The sequence below is a fragment of the Pipra filicauda genome, unplaced genomic scaffold (genome assembly GCF_003945595.2).
Source record: "Pipra filicauda isolate LSUMZ 115617 unplaced genomic scaffold, ASM394559v2 scaffold147_size4022426_pilon, whole genome shotgun sequence".
In the NCBI taxonomy this organism is placed as follows: domain Eukaryota; kingdom Metazoa; phylum Chordata; class Aves; order Passeriformes; family Pipridae; genus Pipra; species Pipra filicauda.
The window spans coordinates 2,272,067-2,292,179 of NW_024103962.1; the positions used below are offsets into that span (position 1 = coordinate 2,272,067).

Below are 20,113 nucleotides of genomic sequence, written 5' to 3' on the forward strand. Positions count from 1 at the left end.
TGTGCTCTCAAATCATGTAAAACAGGCACAAATTTTCATTGTCATCTGACAATCACCAGACCTTCTCAATATCTGAAAACTGTGGGAAACATACTTTTTTAATCTAAGATCACAGAATAAAAAGTTTTCAAAGCTGGCTAGAGAGCTTACTTATTCCCTTCTTGTGTAGATTCTGAGTCTTCATAGGAAGCAGACACCTTCAGAATACTTTTACTTAGAGGTAAATGATTTTGATTAAAAGGATTTTGATTGAGCACTTTGGGCCTGGATAGGCATCCACAATTACAGTCTGGAAATTAAGGAGATGTGGGACCGGCCATGTCAGAGGTGACAGCTCCAAAACCATTCCTACCCACTTGGCAATGACAACAGTCTGCTTCTGGAAGAGCAGAAGCCTTCTCCTCTCTTACTCCCTGTTAGATTTTTTTAGCTGGCATTCTGTCTTGCCTGGCCAAGGCAGTTTACAAGTCCTTGTAAAGTTTATTGAAGCAGACCAACAACAAGATAGTTCCACAAACCCTTTCAACTGCCCTTGCAAGCAGAAGTGGTTTGAGGTGAAAGTTTCTCAGGTAGGTATTTGCCCTTTTGATCAGGTTGCATAGTTGTCACACTGTTTGAATTAAGCTTTTAGAGTCACAGGTATTTCTCAAAGACTTTACTGAAAGTAAAAAAAGCATATTCAAGGTCAGCACCTGACACAGATGCTACAGTAAACAAAAGTAGATTCTTGAACGAGTAGAGTGATAAAATTGCGTAACACTTAAGACAGTGCACTAATGGATTCCGAATAGTCTAATGCTTATGCTGACAGGATATTTCTCAAAGTGCAGGTTTATGGTATTTTTGCATTATGACATCATTGGGCAAGTCCTTCCCCAGAAAGGTGTTTTCCCTAAAAAGCCAGCTTAAGACACCTCATACCTCTCACATAAACAGAGTTCTGCATAAAGCATGACAGGAATGTTATGAAGATCAGAAAAATACTATTAAGATTAGTTGCTGAGCTGGACTGTTTGAAACTTCTCATTTAAATACTCAGCTGCAAATCTGAATTTTCAGAAGCTGATGAATCATAGTCTATTCCTAAAAGGGAAACAATTCATGTTTGGAAAGCTCTGCCAAAAAACAAATCCCCAAACGTCAAGCATGCTGCCCTCCAATGGATTCCCAAGTCTGGCTCAGACTGCTCTTTCTAACCTGAAATATGTGAAATACAAGCATAGTTTCCTGTAACTGATGTTTGTTTAGTGAACTGCTGTGTGTACAGCCACAGGAGTATGAACAAAAGTTCAGGGAAAGAACAGGAAAACACAACACTTTACATACAGGCAGGACTTGATGTCTGTATAACTTTTAGGAATGTTCAGGAGCTTTGTTATTCATGCTAATGATGTTGTAATTAGATTCAAAAATAAATTATTCATTAATTAGTGAGGAAAAATTAAACTACAACTATGCTAAACGCTTTTTTTTGTGTGTGTGTGTATTTGCATTGCACATACAGCAACAGCAACAGTGCAGTTGAATAAAAGGGTTTACAGGACAACTCTATGTAATATTAAAGTTGGTCTTAAAGTATTTTATTTTCTAAAATCTGATCTGGGAAAAGCTGGCCATCACCATGTTAGCAGCCAGAAAACTCAGCAGTGCAAACTGTCCCACTTGGTGAGAAGGGTAACAGGTGATCTGATCTGCCAGCCTGTTGCTCACTATGTGGGATATGTTAGATCTTTAAGTAGAATAAACACCTCCTTAACTTGGTAAAAAAAAAAGACAAAGCACGTCCCAGGTACTTAGAAACTCAAATTGCACAACCTAATTTAGAAACTAAGCTCAGTTTTAAACAGTGTGGATAATAATCATCAACTCGCTCAGAAGTTGGGGTGATTTTCTTTCAATCAACTTAAAAAAAAATTTAAAAAAATTTAAAAAATAGAAAAAGTAGTGCCTTGCAAGAGGACAAGCGTTCGGGTACAGTCACAGACCTAAGCCACCAGTGCAGGGGGCTCAAGCATCCTGGCGTTCCGCATCCTGGCGTCGCTATGAGGGATCCTCGAGGAATAGCAACGATGCTGGTGCAGGAGAGAGGAGCAGGCTCCTGGGGCGCGACTGTGGAAAAGGGGTCGGCTCCTGTGGAGAGGGCTGAAATCGCGAGGTTCAACACCTTTTAGGAGTTTCCAGAGGCTCCTTTTCCCTCAAAATTAGCGAGGGGTTGGGGGGGTGGGCAGAGGAAGAGAGGTACATTAAGTATTTTTATTGTATAAACGGACCCCTTAAAGACGCTGTGCTGCTGCCATCAGGTCTCCTCACATCGCACTGGCAATATTTGGGACCAAGGAGGTGAGCTGGTGCTCTCGGGAGGGATTTTAAAGTGAAACAGAATCACAGAATGGTTAAGGTTGGAAAGGGACCACAGTGGGTCATCTGGTCCAATCTCTCTGCTGAACCAAGCTCGTCCTAGAGTACATGGCACAGGATTGCGACCAGAGGGTTCTTGAATATCTCCATTCAGGGAGACTCTGCAACTTCTCTGGTCAACCTGTTCCAGTGTGCTGTCACTTCCACAGTAAAGAAGTTCTTCCTCATATTCAGGTGGAACTTCCTGTGCATCGGTTTCTGCTCGTTGCTTCTTGTCCTATTGCTTGGCACCACCAAGAAGAGCCTGGATCCATTCTCGACAGTCTCCCTTCACATACTTATAGACATTGATGAGATTCCCTCTCACCCGTCTCCTCGTGGCTGAACAGGCCCAGCTCCTTCAGCCTTTCCTCGTAAGAGATGTTCCAGTCCCTTGATCATCTTCGTAGCCCTCCGCTGGACCCACTCCAGGAGCTCCATGTCTCTCTTGTACTGAGGAGCCCAGAACTGGACAATTTCCAGGGGGACTGCTGCCATCTCGTTGCCGAGGGAGAGCCGGGGGTCGCCCGCCCGCCCCAGCCCAGCATGAGGAGGTGTGACCCGCCCCACCACCGGCACGGCCCGGGTACCTGTTCGCAAGGAAATACTCCTCTCGCAGCTCCGATAGCCTCTCCTGCAGCCGGGCCAGGGCGGCCATGCTCCCTCCTTCCTCCCGCCCTCCCGACGCCGCCGCCATGGCAACGGGACCGTCCCACTGCGCTGGGCCGCGGGGGTGGCGCTGCCCCGGCGGCCTCGCAGGCAGGGACCGGCACCGCTCCGGGGGCAGCGGGGACTGCGCGGGGCTGCACCGGGGTCAAGACGAGGGTGCTGGAGGGGACACGGAGCCCCTGGGTAGCAGCCGGGAGAGGGCTGGGAAGAGGCGAGGTGGTCGCGCCCGGCTTCCTCCGGTGCCGCGGCCGCTTCCGGGCCCGCATCATGGGGGACTGAGGAGCAGCGCCGGCCGCCCGCGCCCGCCTGCCCGGCCCGAGCCCGCCCGGCCCCGGCCCCCGCCCGCCTCCCCTCGGCACAGTCTCTGCGAAGCGGCGCCAGCCTCCCCGGGGAGCGGCCGGGCGAGGCGCCGGGTTCATGTTCCGGGTGGCTGAACCTACCCCGACCCGAGCTCAGGCGGCGAGGAAGAGCTGGTAAGCCCGGGCCCGGGGGGGACACGTGTCCGCCGCCCCCTGCCCGCCCGCGGGACCGCTGGAGGCGGGAGCGGGTCGGGAACAGCATCTCCGCGCCGCGGGTGGGGCTTGGAAACGTGGGGGCGGGTGGTGCCCAGGCCGGGCTTCCCCGGGGCTGCGGCTGGCACAGGGCGGAGGTGATGGTGGTGATGGTGCCCGGCCAGGCCCTGGGGATGCGCGGCCGGAGGTCTGACACTGGCGCGTCCCGGCGGCGCGACGCGTTTATGAGCGAGCAATAGGCGGAGGAAGGAATTTCAACGACTTGCTGAAAAGGGACAGCAGGCAAACGATGAATCAAAACTTTTGTCCCGAACTCAGTTAGGTTTCCCTGCGTGTTTGGGTTTTTCTGACAGTGATAGGCTCTCTAAGGCCTAAAGCCCTTGCAGTGTGTGCAGCTGAGCATCCAGGAACTTGGGTTTGCTGCTCTGGAGGTTTTTTATTGCAAACCAAGAATCAACAAGTGCTGCTGTAACCATCGAGCAGAGAAAGCGTGCGTGGTTCTCCTGCAATAAAGTTCACAGATTTACTGTTTTGTGTAATTCCATGTGCCAGCATAGTGACCGCAAAGGCCATATTGTTTTTATCGTAGCACTGTGAATAGGGGAAGCCAAGTAACAGAATAGAAAAAGTCACTTTTGTTAATAGGCCATGGAGGTGTAAAGACTGGTAGAGAGACTTGATAGACACAGGATGTCCCAAACAACTAGCTGGGAAGCCTTTCATTTTCTTCCTGAAATGTTACATATCTTGTGATATGTTAAGTAACAACTGGTGTGTATAGCTTGTCATTTGTTTAACTTTTATTAATGTCAGCAAGGAGGATTGTGGTGGGATTTCGTTGTGTTTTTTTCTTAATAATTTGAGGCCTCGAGGCTTTTTTAGAGGCTATATTACATATACAGATAGCTTCTGGTAGATTTCTCAGATCTAAAATAGTTTTTCTTTCATCTTTTTTTTTTTCGTTTCTTTCCTGGGGATGAGGAAGAAGAGGAAAGGAAAGGCTTTGCACTGTGTTTTCTTACATAGAAAACTCCATTTGTCCTCCACTTTTGCCGATACCATCTGTTTTTTTTCCTGTGGGTATTGTCATGACTTCTTTACAATTTTCTAAATGAGAAAACTTTCAAAGAGGGATTTTACTTGCTCTGATAAATGTATTGGGTAGAAGAAGCTTGTCAGTATTGCTAGGCATCCAAATTTGCCTGATGTAAATATAACTTCTGTTGGTGTAATTCAGAATGTTTCAGAGAATGAGGTATACTCCAGTGGCACAAGTATTTTTACTTGAGTAGAAATGCTGCATATGATAGAAACATTGCCTACGACATTCCGAACATGTGTCTGTACTCTGAGAAATTTTTCATTAAATATACCGGTCATTCATCTTTAAATTTTACTGGTTTGTGTCCACATAAAGTAATGGTCTTCAGCAACATGAGGTGTGGGCATAGTCTTCTGTAACTGTCATCAGACAGTAATGATTTTGCTTGTGCAAATACTCTGCCCAGAGGAATTCAATACAGAGAAAAATATTGAAATGTTATCTATAGCACTCTTAGTTTAACAGTTCTTAAAGGAAGGTCTGTTGAAAATCTGACTGCTCCTCAGAGCTGCTCTCCTATTCTTATATATAAGTTGTTTCAGAAGTTGTCTATTAAAGGAAGTCCATTTGATTGGGATGCAGGAAAATACTTTTTTCAGTGTCTAATACTTGATGTGGAAAATTAAGAACTTGTGCTTTTTTAACAGCACTGAGACCCTAAAGAGCTGAGTAGATTCAGAACAACCACAAAGTAAAACTGTTCACTTTGGATGGTAAAGCTGCTCCGAAGCTGAATGTTTTTCATTTAAATTGTGAACACATGTAGCACTTTAGGAATAGTTTGTATTTCGGATACTTATTGGGCACTCTGATAATGACTATGGTGCTATAGTGTATTACCACCATGTGACAGTTCATGTAATTCTGCACCTTGACAATTAATTAGTGAACTCATACTTCTGAAAAGGGCAAGCATATCAGTAAATGACAGCAATGGGATTGTAAGAATTGCTCCCTCTTATGATAAATTGCTCCAAATCTCATTTCTGGCTGACCAATTCGTTTGTGTTAGAGCCTTGTTAAATGTAGTTCATGTCAGCATCTTTCTGACTGTATGCCATTGCTCTGTACTAAACACTTTTTCACTGTTAAATATAAGTAGACTGATAGTATTTATTGTTGTGCCTTCTTAGATAAGCAGCAGTTGTAGAAAAGTCAGATATACTTATTGCAAGTTAGCCTGGCCCTAATTTTTAGGAGGATCAGCAGCATACTCAGTTATAAAATACCATCATTACTCAAATACTTTTTATTGTATAGGATAGAATCACATAATCACAGAATGGGTCAGGTTGTAAGGGACTACAGTGGGTCATCCGGTCCAACCTCCCTACTCAAGTAGGGTCATCCTAGAGCACACGGCACAGGATTGCGTCCGGACAGTTCTGGAGTATCCCAGTGAGGGAGACTCCACAATGTCTCTGGGTAATCTGTTCCAGTGTGCTGTCACTCCCACAGTAAAGAAGTTCTTCCTCATATTCAGGTGGAACTTCCTGTGCATCGGTTTCTGCCCCTTACCTCTTGTCCTGTTGCTTGGCACCACTGAGCAGAGCCTGGCTCCATCCTCTTGACACCCTTCCTTCAGATACTTATAGACATTGATGAGATTCCCTCTCAGTCATCTCTTCTCTAGGCTGAACAGGCCCAACTCCATCAGCCTTTCCTCATAAGGTATGTTCCAGTCCCTTGATTATCTGTGTAGCCCTCCTCTGGACCCTCTCCAGGATCTCTGTCTCTCTTGCCTGAGGAGCCCAGAACTGGACACAGCACTCAGATGTGGCCTCACCAGGGCTGAGTAGGGGGGTGGGATCATTTCCCTCGACCTGCTGGCAATGCTCTTCCTAATGCACCCCAGGATACCATTGGCCTCCTTGTCCACAAGGACACACTGCTGGCTCATGGACAGCTTGTTATCTGCCAGGACCCCAATATCCTACTCTGTGGAGCAGTTTTCCAGCAGGTCGGCCCCCAACCTGTACTGATGCACAAATGTAAGGAAACTCCAATTGTCTAAAGCAGTTTCTCAAATACAGGGTTGGTACCAAGAATTCATTTGTAGTGTGTGACTGGAGAATAAAATGTTGGTAGTAATTGTATGCAGTTGCTGGAAGCTGTATATATGATATAGAAAAAGTTCATAGACACTTCCAGCAAGTGTAGTAACTATGTCTTAATTGAGGAACAATGACTTTCATAAATCTTAATTTTTTCAAAATCTTCCTGTGCTTTGTTATTTTCTGGAGCTGATTTATATACACACATAATGGACTGCAACAAAGAAGTGTTGGCATACCTCGAAGGTGAAAAGTAGCCTGGGATTTTGGGTTTGGTTTTCCCTTTTGAGAAATAGATGTGCTCCAGTATATGATCCTGGTTTGTCTTGAGAGTCCTCAGCTTTTACGTTATCTTATATAAAATTCAAAACCGTTTAATTTCTATAAGTGTCTGTTCTGCTACTGTCACATTTTTAAATTTTATAGTATGAAAATTACATTTGTATTAAGTTTCTTTGATCTGCCTGTCAGATTTACTTTGAATGTGTTGCCGGTGCATTGGCTCTTAGACTTTAGGGGAAGGCGGATCCTCAGAAGCGGGAGAGTGCAGAGAGTCTTGGTAACTGGCTGCTGTGCCCCGTAGCAATGGTCGATACAGGGTGGAAAGGGCACAGTACGTTTTGGTCGTAGTGTAGCTTTTCATACGTGATTGTCCAGCAGACAGAGCCTAAGGACATGAATAGGTGTGAATGTGGAACCAGATGCTTTGTCCTCCTCGTAGAGATGGCTCTTTAATGACAGGTGAGTTTAAATAGTCTAGGTACCACTTCAGTTTCTGGTCATAGAATCATTAAATTTGGAAAAGACCTCTGAGATAAAGTCCCACTGTTAACCCAGCACTGCCGTGTTCGCCACTAAACCATGATACCAAGTGCCACATCCACACATTTTTTGGAAGACTTTCAGGTATGGCGGTTCCACCACTTCCCTGGGCAGCCTGTTCCAATGCCTGATCATCCTTTCAGTGAAGAAATTTTTCCTTAGTATCTAATCTAAACCTCCCCTGGTGCAACTTGAGGCCATTTCCTCTTGTCCTGATATTTGTTACCTGAGAGAAGAGCCTTCTACGGAATATAGGTTTATCAGTTATTTCCTAATCTACCATAGTCTCTTGCTTTTTAATTCAGTTGTGTTGCTTCATTTTGCTTCCCCCTTCATGTGTCCCAAGAACATGATAGTTCTCTTTTTTGAATCCATAAATTCTTCAGGCAAGGCAGTGAGATTTATCGTTTTCTGCTACCTCCCAAATACTTGCACCTGTTCAATCCAAATTTCTGTCACACTCATTAATAAAGCAGGGATCTCAAAACTAATGTTTCTAAGGCTTTGTGAAAATAGCTTCTGAGGTAGAGAAATGGGATTCAAATTAGTAGCTGTCTGAAGATAAAGGTACATTGTGAGTACACCTGTGTTACAAGACATCAGAGAATCCATATGGGAAAAGATTATAAGAATTTGAGTTTTATAATCCCAATGTTCAAGGAACTCTTTGATTTTTCTTGTGCTTTTAGCTTGTGATCAAGCTGGGTTGTGAAGACAGCAAAACTCATGGTTTTTTCCAGAATTGATGAGGCACAGATGCAGCATAAATTTAGCTGCAAGAAACCCCTTACCTATTTAACAGGAAAAGGTACAGAACTAGAAAGTAAATATAAATGCAGCTGTTGGTTTGGTAAGAGATAATGCCTCTCCTTAAGAGCTGTGCAACTAAATTAACTTTCCCATCAGTGTGTGTTTGTTAAATGTTTTGCAGGCAGCCAAAGCTCTACATTGTTACATGCTTTAGGTGGGAGGTGAAGACAAATGATACTTAATTTTCACTGAAAAAGTAAGTGCCCATTATTTCCCTTAGGATTTTCAATTTGAATATTAATACTGAACAGAAGCCGTGTGGTCTGTTTTGGAGCAGGTGAAAGGAGTTACACTGTTTCCTGCAAACAGTACTTATATGGTCGGTTTTGGTAAGGGTCTGAGAGGAAAAGAGTCAGCCTTTGGTGAACTACATTAAAATTGCTTCAGATAAATGTAAAGGTCAGTGTAGGCAAACTAGATTTTCTTGTAGTAAAGTAGAATCTTCTAGTGAGGACATTACAGTTTATTGCTAGCTGTGGGCTGTTGCTGTAAGTGCATTTTTATAGCCTTATGTGAGTCATACTAAACTGTGGCTCATCTTAATATTTTATGTACCTCACTATGTTGTTCTACATTCATTGTTACAACCTTTGAAATTTCTTATCTTACTGAATATTGTTGATACTCACTGGTAATGTCTTTAATACTTCTTATAGTTATTTTTCAACTTGTTTCAAATGCAAAAATTTTTGTTACAGTACCATCTGCAGTGATGATTAAAATTGCTTCATAGGTTCGGAATACAAGCTTGACAGCTGGTTGTGAACTATGGAGAAAGTTTCAAAACTGAGTTTGTCTGATAAATAATGCTATAATAAAAATATGCTCCTGAATTTTGAAGATAGGTTTGAGATTAACTGTTCTATTTGGTTGCTGCTGCCTTTTTTTAATTCTTCAATTATAGCAGGAGAAATGAGAGCAACAATAAAATGAAGCAAAAGAGATGTTTTGAGTTTTCAGGAGAAGGAATTTTAATATGGACCACTGGCATGTTGAAAATGCAATGTGAATAAAAAGCTGAAGTGATTTGTGATTGTATTCTCAATCTGTTGCAAAGGAGCTTGCACTGTCCCAAATTGATCAAGTAATTCTCATAATCATTCTAAGGAAACATGTTGAAATAATTACAATATTGATTTGTCCAATCTGCCTAAGACATAATGCAGCCATGATAGTTATATTATACATTGAACTATGACTGCAATTTTTAGGGTAAATAAGATCACTGCCCTGTACAAATCTTAATTCAGGAGTTGCAATGAAGAGACTTGATATTCAGTAGAAAAGATTAATTGCAGGAGTGCATAATATTCAAAGTCATAGTCTGCTGGAAATTAAGTCCTTTTACCGCTCAGGGCCTTTTAAGAATCTTGTTAACCCTTTACTTCAAAAACACTTAAGGGTGTTCACTCTTCTTGACTTTCATCTTTTGATCTGGCACAATCTGTATTGACAGTATTTTGGCAAGAATTCAAGGCAAGAATTCAGGTATAAAAATCAGAGCTGGTATATTGTGTTTGATCTTGAAGTATTTTTGGAACTAAGACAACTTTACCACCTTACTTATCTGGAGTAAATTGGTATGTCCACACTCGGAGCTACATTGATTTTAGTGATACAGTTATCCATACAGATTAGGGATGCTGAATTGAAGGAATTAATCATAAACTATGGTGTAAGACATTAGCGTCCCTGTCTTTCCCTTTTGCTTTGTGCTGCAGGGGCACTGGCAGAATGGGCTGCAAGAAACATACAGTCTAGTTCATATTCTGGCAGGTTAGCAGAAACCTGTTCGTTTTGGGAGCTAAATGCAGGTTTAAGCCTACTGGTTCAGTTTTTGGTGCACCTCCAGTTCTATCAGTTAGCTGTGAATGCAGAAGTCTGTGCCAGAAGGGCTGGGCAGGCAGCTGGGGGAATTGGTGTCTCAAATTAACCCAAATGTGCTGGAGTTTGCCTGTTTGAGTGTTACAGCTCCTGTTATATTAGTACAAAAGTCTTAGGAAGACCCTTAAATCTTAATGGTATCTCATTTCTGATATGAGCCCCTGTGAGGATATATCTCTTCCTGTGGGCTTAATAGTAAGGCTAAAGGGGCCAGTGCCCTCCCCATTTTGCAGTTATAGCTACTGAGGAACAAGGACTGATATGTTCAGGCATCCTGTGTGTATTCCTACCACACAAGCAAGAAAACCTAAGCAAAACCTAAACACCTCCCTCACCCCCCCAAACCCTCTGCAGTAATTGAATCTTTGAAAAATCAAAGAAAGAATTAGTTTTACATCATTGTGCTGCCACATTTAGAAGTACTTTCTAGATTAATTGGCTTCCACTTTTCCACTTTTCTCTTTCTGAATTTTCAGAAAATTGTTGCTTCATTTGGAATGCTTTTCCTCCTATGTTGCTTCTTTTGCTTCTGAGAAGTAATTTTGTGTGATTATGGATGTTTTCATTCTTGTGAACCAAATAGATTAAGGAGAAGCGTAGCATTCTTCCAGAGCTGTCTCACCACTTACAAGACAATATGATAACTCTGCTGTACTGAGAGCCAAAGAAAACATAAAATAAGGAGGGAGTAATATGACTAGAGATTACAGAAGGACAGAAAAAGAGGGAAATAAGTGACACAGTAGTTTCAAGAATTCAAAATAAGCTTGTGTTTCTACCACTTTCTGTGCTTTTATTGATCTTGCAATTGAAATGTTTAAAAATAAGTCTTTCTGAAAATCGTTTAAAAGGAGAATATATAATTTCTTTAGGTAAGATATTTCATGAGCAGCTTGGATTTCTTTGTAAACGTGTTCTTTGGTTTTTCCATTAATATTTAAAATTTTTGTACCGTGTGGTCGTGACTGTCCATTCAGCCTTCACCATTAAGTACCTTTAACACTGAAGTTTGTGGTAAGTGACAGGGGGAAGCCGTGTGTCAAGGTTTTCTCCAAATCTACAGCACCACTGGGTATGGGTAGAAAACTTTAATTCCACCATCACTTTATACTCTAAAATAAGTGAAAAGTCTTGCTTTTAAATGTCCTCTACATAATTTTCTGAGTATCTTCCATATGTATCAGTGTAATGTTGTAGAGAGCATCAACAATGTTCGCTGCTTTACCTCAGCAAAAGGGGTCTTGTGATGTTTCAATGTGAGAGTCTGGTCCTGTGTTTATAGAGAAGGTTCACAGCCTTCAGAGAAGGATTAGAGTTCAGCAGCAATAATTTAATTTTTTTTTTCATAATTATGTTCATGTAATGCATGGGTGAACTTACTGAAGTATACTGAGTTAAAGACATGCTAAATCCTAGTGAAATTTGAGGTGGAAGGAGCAAAATATTCAAAAGGGATAAGGCCTTAATCAGACAATGTGTGAGTTTAGGGATTTTTTTCCTCATGCAAGCACGTGATTCTATGGATGTAAGTGCCTACATGTGGTAGGAACTTTGCATTTAATACTCTAGAATTATTTGTAGCTGGTATTCTCTCAATTTAATGTAACTTCACTGAATCAGTATTTTTTTAAAATCAAACAAAAATCAGCCATTTGGAAAGACAGAATTAAGAACAAAGTCATATTGTCAGAGTTGCTGTCTTAACTACATTTTGGCATTTAGGCAGCATGAGGAGATAATTATCCTTAAAAATATTTTATAATAATGACAACTCTTAAACAGAACTCCTTAATGTACTATCAAGAGAGAGTATAATATATTCCATTTCCCATTCATGAATTTAAAATGTGCTCCTTACCTGCAGTTAGAGCGAATGGTCTTTGTTGATGCTCTTGCCGCATGGAATCGCTGAAAATCATGAAAGTGTGATGAGGTGAATTAAAACCAAACAATAATAGTGAGGTCAGAAACAAGTGGGGAAACACCTTGCCTGCCTCTTCTTTCCAAGTTTGAGAAGATACCTTTTAAAAGGACTGTATGCTGATGTGTTGCAAATTGCAGAGGACTGGTTGGTGAGTTTTTGTCTCTTGGAAGAAATGGAATAATCTTAATAAGATGGACATTTACTACCTTACCTAAAGTGACCCACATGATTTTGCCAAATAAAATTGTTATAGTTTATGCTTAACACTTCAGATTAATTAGTTGTTTTCTTGTGTATTTTCTTTTCCCTGAAATGTATAGGCATTTCAGTAGGACTATGGAGGAGCTGGTTCATGATCTGGTCTCAGCACTGGAAGAAAGTTCAGAGCAAGCCAGAGGAGGTTTTGCTGATACTGGAGATCATTCTAGAAGTGTGTCTTGTCTTCTAAAGCGACAGGCAAGGAAAAGGAGGGGACGGAAAAGACGTTCATTTACCACCCATCATCCCTGGGAGACTGGTCACTGCTTAAGTGAAGGTTCCGATTCCAGTTTAGAGGAATCAAACAAAGACTACAGGGAGAATCATGCTAATAAGAAAGACCACAGTGACTCTGATGACCAGTTGTTGGTTGCTAAACGTAGGCCTTCCTCAAACTTAAATAACATTAGAGGCAAAAGACCTCTGTGGCATGAACCAGATTTGGCTGTTGACAGTTTGGGAAACAGAACTTTGCGCAGGAGAAGAAAGGTAAAACGGATGGCGATAGATCTGCCATCAGAAGTCTCTAATGCACTGACAATAACTCAGCAGCAGGATAACAGCAGAGATCAAGAAATGGACAATAACAATAAATCATACCAGCACCAAGAGTTTTCTAAGAGCAAAGTGAAAAAAAGAAAAGTATCTGCAGCTCGTCAAGGACCAGAAATCTTGGATGAAGGAGTTGTTATAGAAAATGAAGAAGTGAACCAAGCAAATAAGGACAAAATGGAATATGAGGAGCAAAAAGGCTCAGATGAGAACATGAGTGACAGGTTATTCTTTCTCTTTCTTTTTAAAGAAACTTTGGATAATGTTTGCTTTTATTACAGTTGCTTGTATTGGGAGTCTTTGGATTTTTTCTTAGTTCCAGAGTTAAAATTCTAGCATCAATAGTATCTGTTTTAATAAATTACTCTTAATTTTTTACGTACTATTTTTAATATATATGAGTTGCTTAGGTTAAGGAATTCAGCATAAAATAGTCATGGGGCAGAGAAATAACCAAGAAAACAGTTTCTTGAAATAATACATTCTAATTGCTTCAAGATTAAGAATGACAAAGTATACATATGATTAATATGTTCTTTTCTGGATATTTCAACTGTTCTACAGTTCTCAGACAAGAATTAAGTGATTTTCCAATTTCTAGACATTGGTGCTCTGATTGTTATCTCTATTTGTCAGAAAGGTTGTCAGTGTTTAGAGTCACCATTTAGACAGTATGTTCTTATGTGGTATGGGCATAAAAAGTCTGCAGGTTACCAAGGATATACATCATTTACGAAATGCAAAAACCAATTTACAGTTCAGAAACACCTGAGCTTACCATTAGAAAAATGGAGGAACGATGACCCTTTGGCAGTACACCTCATCCATCCATTCCAGACAGCAGTCATACTACAATGGTAATTGTTTCCAAAGTACTATTTTGACAACACAGTAAGGTGTAAGTCATTTTTCCACCATACACAAGGGATGTTAACTGCAGGGCCTGGTAAGCTTGATTATGTTTATTCCATGTGCCTGGTTCTGAATGCAGAAGTGTCAACAAGAAAGACACACATTAGAAGATATAATTTTAATCAATTGCTTGACAGCACTAGTGTTCCTGTTCTTTTTGGTAGGCATTTTATCTCTGAACTGTTAAGACTTTTCCTTACTGGACAGGTAGAATTGAGATGCAGAGAGTATTGAGGGGTTTTGACCAGAGCAGACAGATTGGTTGCTGTAATAAAAACAGTGTTGATAAGTGACTAACTCCAGTTATTGACAGAAAAGTCCCAAGTCTTTTTATTACATACTAGCTTTGTCCCTCACCTGTGAACAATAAGCAGCTGAAAAAGCTGAATTAATCCCAAGCATTAAACATTGTTCCCAGCATCTTAATTACTGGAGCAGAACTCACCCATGCAACGCAAGAGTGTGTGTTGTCAGGAAGCCTTTAGCAAACTCTCTTCTTTGATGATACTGGCATTCTGTTACTCCAAGTTTGGTACCTAAAGACAGGTGTTTAAAAATTTTCTTCAAACTAGGAACCATTGCATAATTTATCATGTGTCCATAGTCTTGTCACTTTTTTATTTATAGATCTTCTGTTATGCTACAAGGATAACAGTTATTCAGCTCACAAATTCTGTAGCTAATTTTTGGGTGGAGAGGAGAGTGATCAATAAGGATCCCAAAAACTGAGCAACTCTCAGGTCAGACTGAATATCTTTTTTCACAAAAGAGATGTTATTGTTTTAAAAGTTGATCTTCCTCTTCAAAATGCTTTATGTTTTGTTACCCCGAATGATGCAGTTTCTCAAATCATACTTCAAATGCATGTATATGGCCCCAGTAAGTGGTCTTTAAAACCATTCTCATCCTCCTACTGTTTTCTGCTTGTGCACGAGGTTGAGTGATGGTCTGTCGTGTGACAGAATTTCTTCCAATGGTCATCTGTACCAATAAATTTGGAAATTAATGAATTAAAAAAGTTACATTTCATAGTGCGATTAGAAATCCACCATATCTAAGCCTCTCAGGTGATACTGTATCAGAATATTTTGTATGTGCATAATTTTAACTTGTTTTAATCTAACTTTACTTAAATGCAGTAGTGCCTTTATTGTCTGAGATCATTTAGACAGAAGAATTGGAAAGAACCAGCAAACTCTCTTAAGAAGACTATGTTCTGAAAGTGAAAGCTGAGGTTTTAAAAGGGAGCATGAGATTGCACAAGATACAGAGAGCTAACAAAGGATCTTGGATAAGATTTGCACTTCAGCAACACTTGCTGGAAGAGGAAGAATAAAAAGTACACAAAACTGCTCTAGTTTTGTTCTCAATAATGTGTGCAATAATATAGTTCAATAATTTTTTTTTAAAAAAGGTAAATTTTTTTTTAGAAGTTTTTTTGTTTTTTTTTTAAAAAAACAAAGACGATAATTTTTAATGGGAATTAAATTGCTTGGTTCTAAAATTAGTGAGAAATTTTCAGTGTATACACGTGTACACATGACATTACTTGAAAATAACATAACATACGTATTTGAAGTGCACATTAAAAATGCTAAGTGACACTTCTTTTGCAGTCTTTTATGTCTGTGTGAGTGTTCAAAAGCCAAACACAGCAATAACAAAGTTTTAAGTGCAGGATTCAGGAGCAGTAGTAGGAATCTTCAAACTCTTAAAATGTCAGCATCTAAATGATCCTAGAGATGAATTCCTGTGATATTTGTTTTAAGCACTGAAAATTAGATTTTTGTGATCAGAGCCTGTCCTTTGCTCATCCTCACATATCCTGGCTGCTTAGCTTTTGGCCAATTTCAGCCAAATTCAGCAGTGTGTGGTGTTCCGGGTGATATTTAATCCCTGCAAGCTTTGGCACTTGTTTGTGTTTAGAGCGACTAAAGAGAGGAGAAATCTCAATTGCCCCTTTTGGAAAAGAGGCAGCAGTGAAACTCAGAGACAGCCACCCACCAGCCTGGGGTCAGTGGGAGCACAGCAGCTGGGCAGTTCCTGGGAACAGGACAAAGCCCACGTCTCGTATAAAACCAAGGTACCAGACAGCTTGTTTGTAATAGTAACCGCAAATGACAGTCATTTCCTCTTTGTTTCCACAAGTGTAGAAATAAAGCTGTGAAAGCTTTTTGGATAGCAGAGCTGTTCCTTCCAAGTTTTTGCTTGCATACGCTATTTTATAGGACTAAAAGGAGTCTGTGGCTTTTTTTTTTTTCATGGAAGTCATGCTGGGAGCAGAATTCTCATTACAAAGCAAAGGAATTAGCAGTGTAAAGTGCAAAATGATATTAAAACTGAAAATAAATTCCATCATAACAGCTTTCATGTTACTTAGATATTAATGTATTAATTCCAGAGGTTTTGAATTTATTTAGTGAAATGACTGCCATGTAGCAATTATCTTGACTGTAATCCTTGCCCTATGTGACTGTGGCCTGAGGAGGGTGAATGCTGTAGCTGCCATGGATATGACAGTGTTAGTTTGAGGAGGTTTTTTTCTGAAACTTTTTTTTTAATTCTTTTTTTTTAATTTATTTTCAAGTGGTTATATTTTCATGCACTGATTAGTCCTTCAGTAAGAATTATTGCACAATTAAAATATCTTATTTAAAAAAAGGAAGGAGACTGTTCTCAAAATTGGAAGTTTTTGTAGGAAAATGGCTGAAATATCAGGGTTGAAAGGATTTATGAACTTTCATTTTAAAAAGTACAATTAAACAGTAAGTGGACAAGAAAAATCTGTGAAAAAGGAATGTTTTTTCTTGTAGATGTGTGATGTAAAATTGTGCCCAATGAAATCTAAGGATAGTAAAGCCATCTATGTTATAATTAAAGTGAGGATGGGACGCTTGCTTGAAGGGAGTTACAAGGATTCGCAACATTAGAAAGTTCAAGTTTTGGTCTCCCTCATGAAAGGTGGTTCCATTCTCATTGCCTGTGTGTCATCTTTCTTCTGCATAGGGCAATTGTGCAAGTGCTTAAGTCTGTTCTGATTATATTTTGTTTAAAAGAGAGTATAAGTATTGCTTATGCAATATGGGTAAGCCTAAGGTACAGCCAAGATTAGGACAACTTAATCTTCAAACACAGACCTGTGTTTATATAATATATATGTGTTTTAAAAAAATGATCACTGCTTTGTGTCTCCTGCTACCATATTGTGTTTCAAATCCTGTTGGGATGCCTCCCAGAGAGAGAGGAAAGGACCAAATATATGCTTATAATTAAACACGAATGAGACTAATTTTATATAATTCATATTACAAGCTTTAAAAAAAGGAGGGTTATTTTTTTGAGACATTAGAATTTAAAAGGCAATAATTTTCTGAAGTGTTCTAGTTGTTTAAAATAAAAATAATTTATCATTAGAAAGTAGCTAAAAATAATTGGAACCAGTTGACTTTCAAGTGTAGGACTGTGTGCATATTGTAATATGAGTTAAGTGTAGAAAGGTAAACAGACCTAAAGTTCTTGTGAGTAGCTTGTATGAAACATCAAGGTTAGCCATACCACTTATAGCATGTACTTGAATTTGTGTGCTGAACAGAAGTATTTGAGGGTTTTTTTCAAATTCTTCTGGATCCCAATGTGAGTAAAATGTGATTAAATTTTGGTAAGAATATTATTTCTTTAAAAGAGCTACTCTCCTGATAAAAAACCAAAAGATTTACATCAAAATCTTTTCATGTGAAACAAGTTGTGATCTGTGTTGTTAAAAGTCCAGTCTGTTTTACTCTTTAGAGACGTGGAATATTGTTTGTAACAATGTGTATACAGCAAAGAACTAAATACCTATTCATGTCTTTGAATTTAGAGATGTATATGCATACATGATGTTGTAAACACATATTCTAATTTTAAGGCCATGCTGGAAGTCATGGAAAAGTAGACTACACCTTGCTTTGTTTCATTAATATTATGATCATGGATCATACTTATTTTCTTCAGGGTGACCTTTATTTTGATTTAATTGGCTACCTTTGTTATAAACTTTTTTCATTTTGTCAGAGTAGTATGTCATGAAACCTTAAGCAGTGTCTTTTCCAGAATATTTGCAAATGATGTTCAGAAAGGTAATTCCATTTTCAGACTCTTATATTTCATGTGCTGAAGGAAGGGTTAGTCTGCCTTTGATTGAGACTTTTCCTATTTTATTGAGCAGTGGTGTTCCAGGATCAAGCTGAATTGCACAGCATAAGAAGGGAGCAGTGAGCATTTGATGGAAGCAGATAATAAAATGCATCAATTGTGTCAGCACCTCGTTGCAGTCACATCTGGCTTACTGTCAGGGTACCATTAGATTCCCATGGTTTTATGTGCCAAAAATAATACGCTTTGTAGTTAATGGAACCAGGATATTTGCAGTTTGATTAAAAAAAATCATCCTATTTTCTCTCCGATCTCTGTTGGGCTTAAGTTCAATCTGAGCACAGCCTTGTCTCCTTAAAATTTTACGACTGAAAGATCAATTGTTCTTTTGATCTGTTTCTTTCTCTCTCTTATTGCAGTGAATCCAGCAGTCTGAGCAGCAGTGATGCTGGTTTGTTTACCAATGATGAGGGAAGACAAGGTATTGAAACAATCTTTCCCTTCTCCACCCCTCAAACCACATCAGTTGAAATTCTGTAAGCGTTACAAGTTATTTCATAGGTTAATTACTATATTTCAGTTGCTATTACTGTTTTAATGAGTTGAAGTATAGCTTGTTTTCTGTTTTTCTTCGTGTTATCAGAGGGTGACCTGAATGCCTGACTCAGTCAAAAGCTGTCTTGAGCAGTAGTCTCTGTAATATGATATACTTACTTAAAACTTAAGCATCTCCCTAAAAATCCATCTGTACTAAGTTTTAATTCCTCAGTTCCTCCAATAATCTGACAGGACTCTGTAGTACTGCTTATCATACTATTTCTGAGGTGGCTTTTTTTCTTTCTTTTCCTCCAAATTGATATGGCAGAATTTCAGGATTTTATACTTCTTTTTCATTCAGTAGTTTGTTTGAAAAGTAGTTTCAAGCAAACTACTTTTTCAGCAGTCTAAGATTTAGACTAGAAGACGGATGCTGTGTAACATCTCCCATCTGAAAAAATTTTCTTTCATCTAAGATTCAGTAAAGATTCGAAATTTTCCTTTAGTATGCATAATGTTCTCACATATTTTTATATGATAAAACAATTGAGGATGGAAGTATAAGGTGGGTGTTTTTATCAGCTTTACCCTTTATTGCCATCTTTAGGTACAACACATTTACCTGCATTATGCATCTTAGTGCCCAGCTCACGGACTAGCAACTCACTGTCTTTGACAGTATACAAAAATGAGACAAAAATAATCTCTCAAGTTATTAAGACTTGCTTTTCTGTTGGAAATTTTAAGTTAATGGTGATGGAGGTTATTTTTGTATGCGGTTTGCCAAAGGCTACTTGAATGGGTGCAAGAAGACAAATCCTGGCCCATTCCACAAATGTAGGTTAAAGGAATGTTTGGGGGGTTTTGTTTGTTTGTTTGTTTTCTTTCTCTAATGTCTAATTCAGTCTCTTCTGTTTTTTGAGGTTTTTTTATCTTATATTTTAACATTACAGTAAGGAGATGACTTAAAACAGAGCTGTTACCTTCCTTGCTCAATCGTAGCTTGTGCTACACAAACTGTACCTCCCAGTCTGAGTATCTGGTTTCAATTGTGCTAACTCATAATTTTAAGAGTTTGGGCTCTCTTTGAAAGTTTAAATCCATCTCATAACTTCAGTATTTCAATTCTTTAAGTCTTTAAGTATGAGACAAGTCAAAAAGATGTGCTTTTGCTTCCCTATTGGAATTTCTCTTTTGACTTGCCATTTTTAAAATGTTTGGCATCTATATTTGTGACATGACCTATCATATTTCCTAATTGCATACATTTTTAAGTACCCTTCTGATACATTTGTATCAATAGGTTTGTCCTTAAATCCAGAATTAAATTATTTGAATCTTAAAATAATATGGTTGAAAACATCTCAGTTGCTTTGTGGTTTTCTTATATATTTTGTGGGAAGATAAAATGGGAGGGATCAGTGACCAACAGTGTTCTTTCACTGGTTTGATGTTACCTTTTTTAGTGTTGGCTCTTTATTGTAAAACTGTAGTTCTTATATTTTATCTGAATGGTTTTTGAATCTTGATTCAGTTTGATTGCAGT

General features: G+C 39.4%; 2 protein-coding genes across 4 annotated transcripts in view; one reads left to right on the plus strand and one right to left on the minus strand.

Annotated features, from left to right (window-relative positions):
* SPATA17 (spermatogenesis associated 17) overlaps positions 1 to 3,160 on the minus strand; it is a 91,525-nt gene extending 88,365 nt beyond the window's left edge. For 2 of the 3 annotated variants that reach the window (XM_027739505.2, XM_027739504.2), the window contains exon 1: positions 2,988 to 3,158. In XM_027739505.2, the coding sequence (XP_027595306.1) occupies positions 2,988 to 3,094 (107 nt within the window). In that variant the 5' untranslated portion in view covers positions 3,095 to 3,158. Of the gene's footprint in view, positions 1 to 2,987 lie in introns of all 3 variants that reach the window. The other variant, XM_027739506.2, reaches the window with a different exon arrangement.
* The window catches only part of GPATCH2 (G-patch domain containing 2), a 123,836-nt gene continuing 106,761 nt past the window's right edge, over positions 3,039 to 20,113 (plus strand). The window contains 4 exon segments of the mRNA XM_027739503.2: positions 3,039 to 3,422; positions 3,424 to 3,539; positions 12,495 to 13,208; positions 18,450 to 18,511. Of these exon segments, the coding sequence (XP_027595304.2) occupies positions 3,054 to 3,422; positions 3,424 to 3,539; positions 12,495 to 13,208; positions 18,450 to 18,511 (1,261 nt within the window). The 5' untranslated portion in view covers positions 3,039 to 3,053.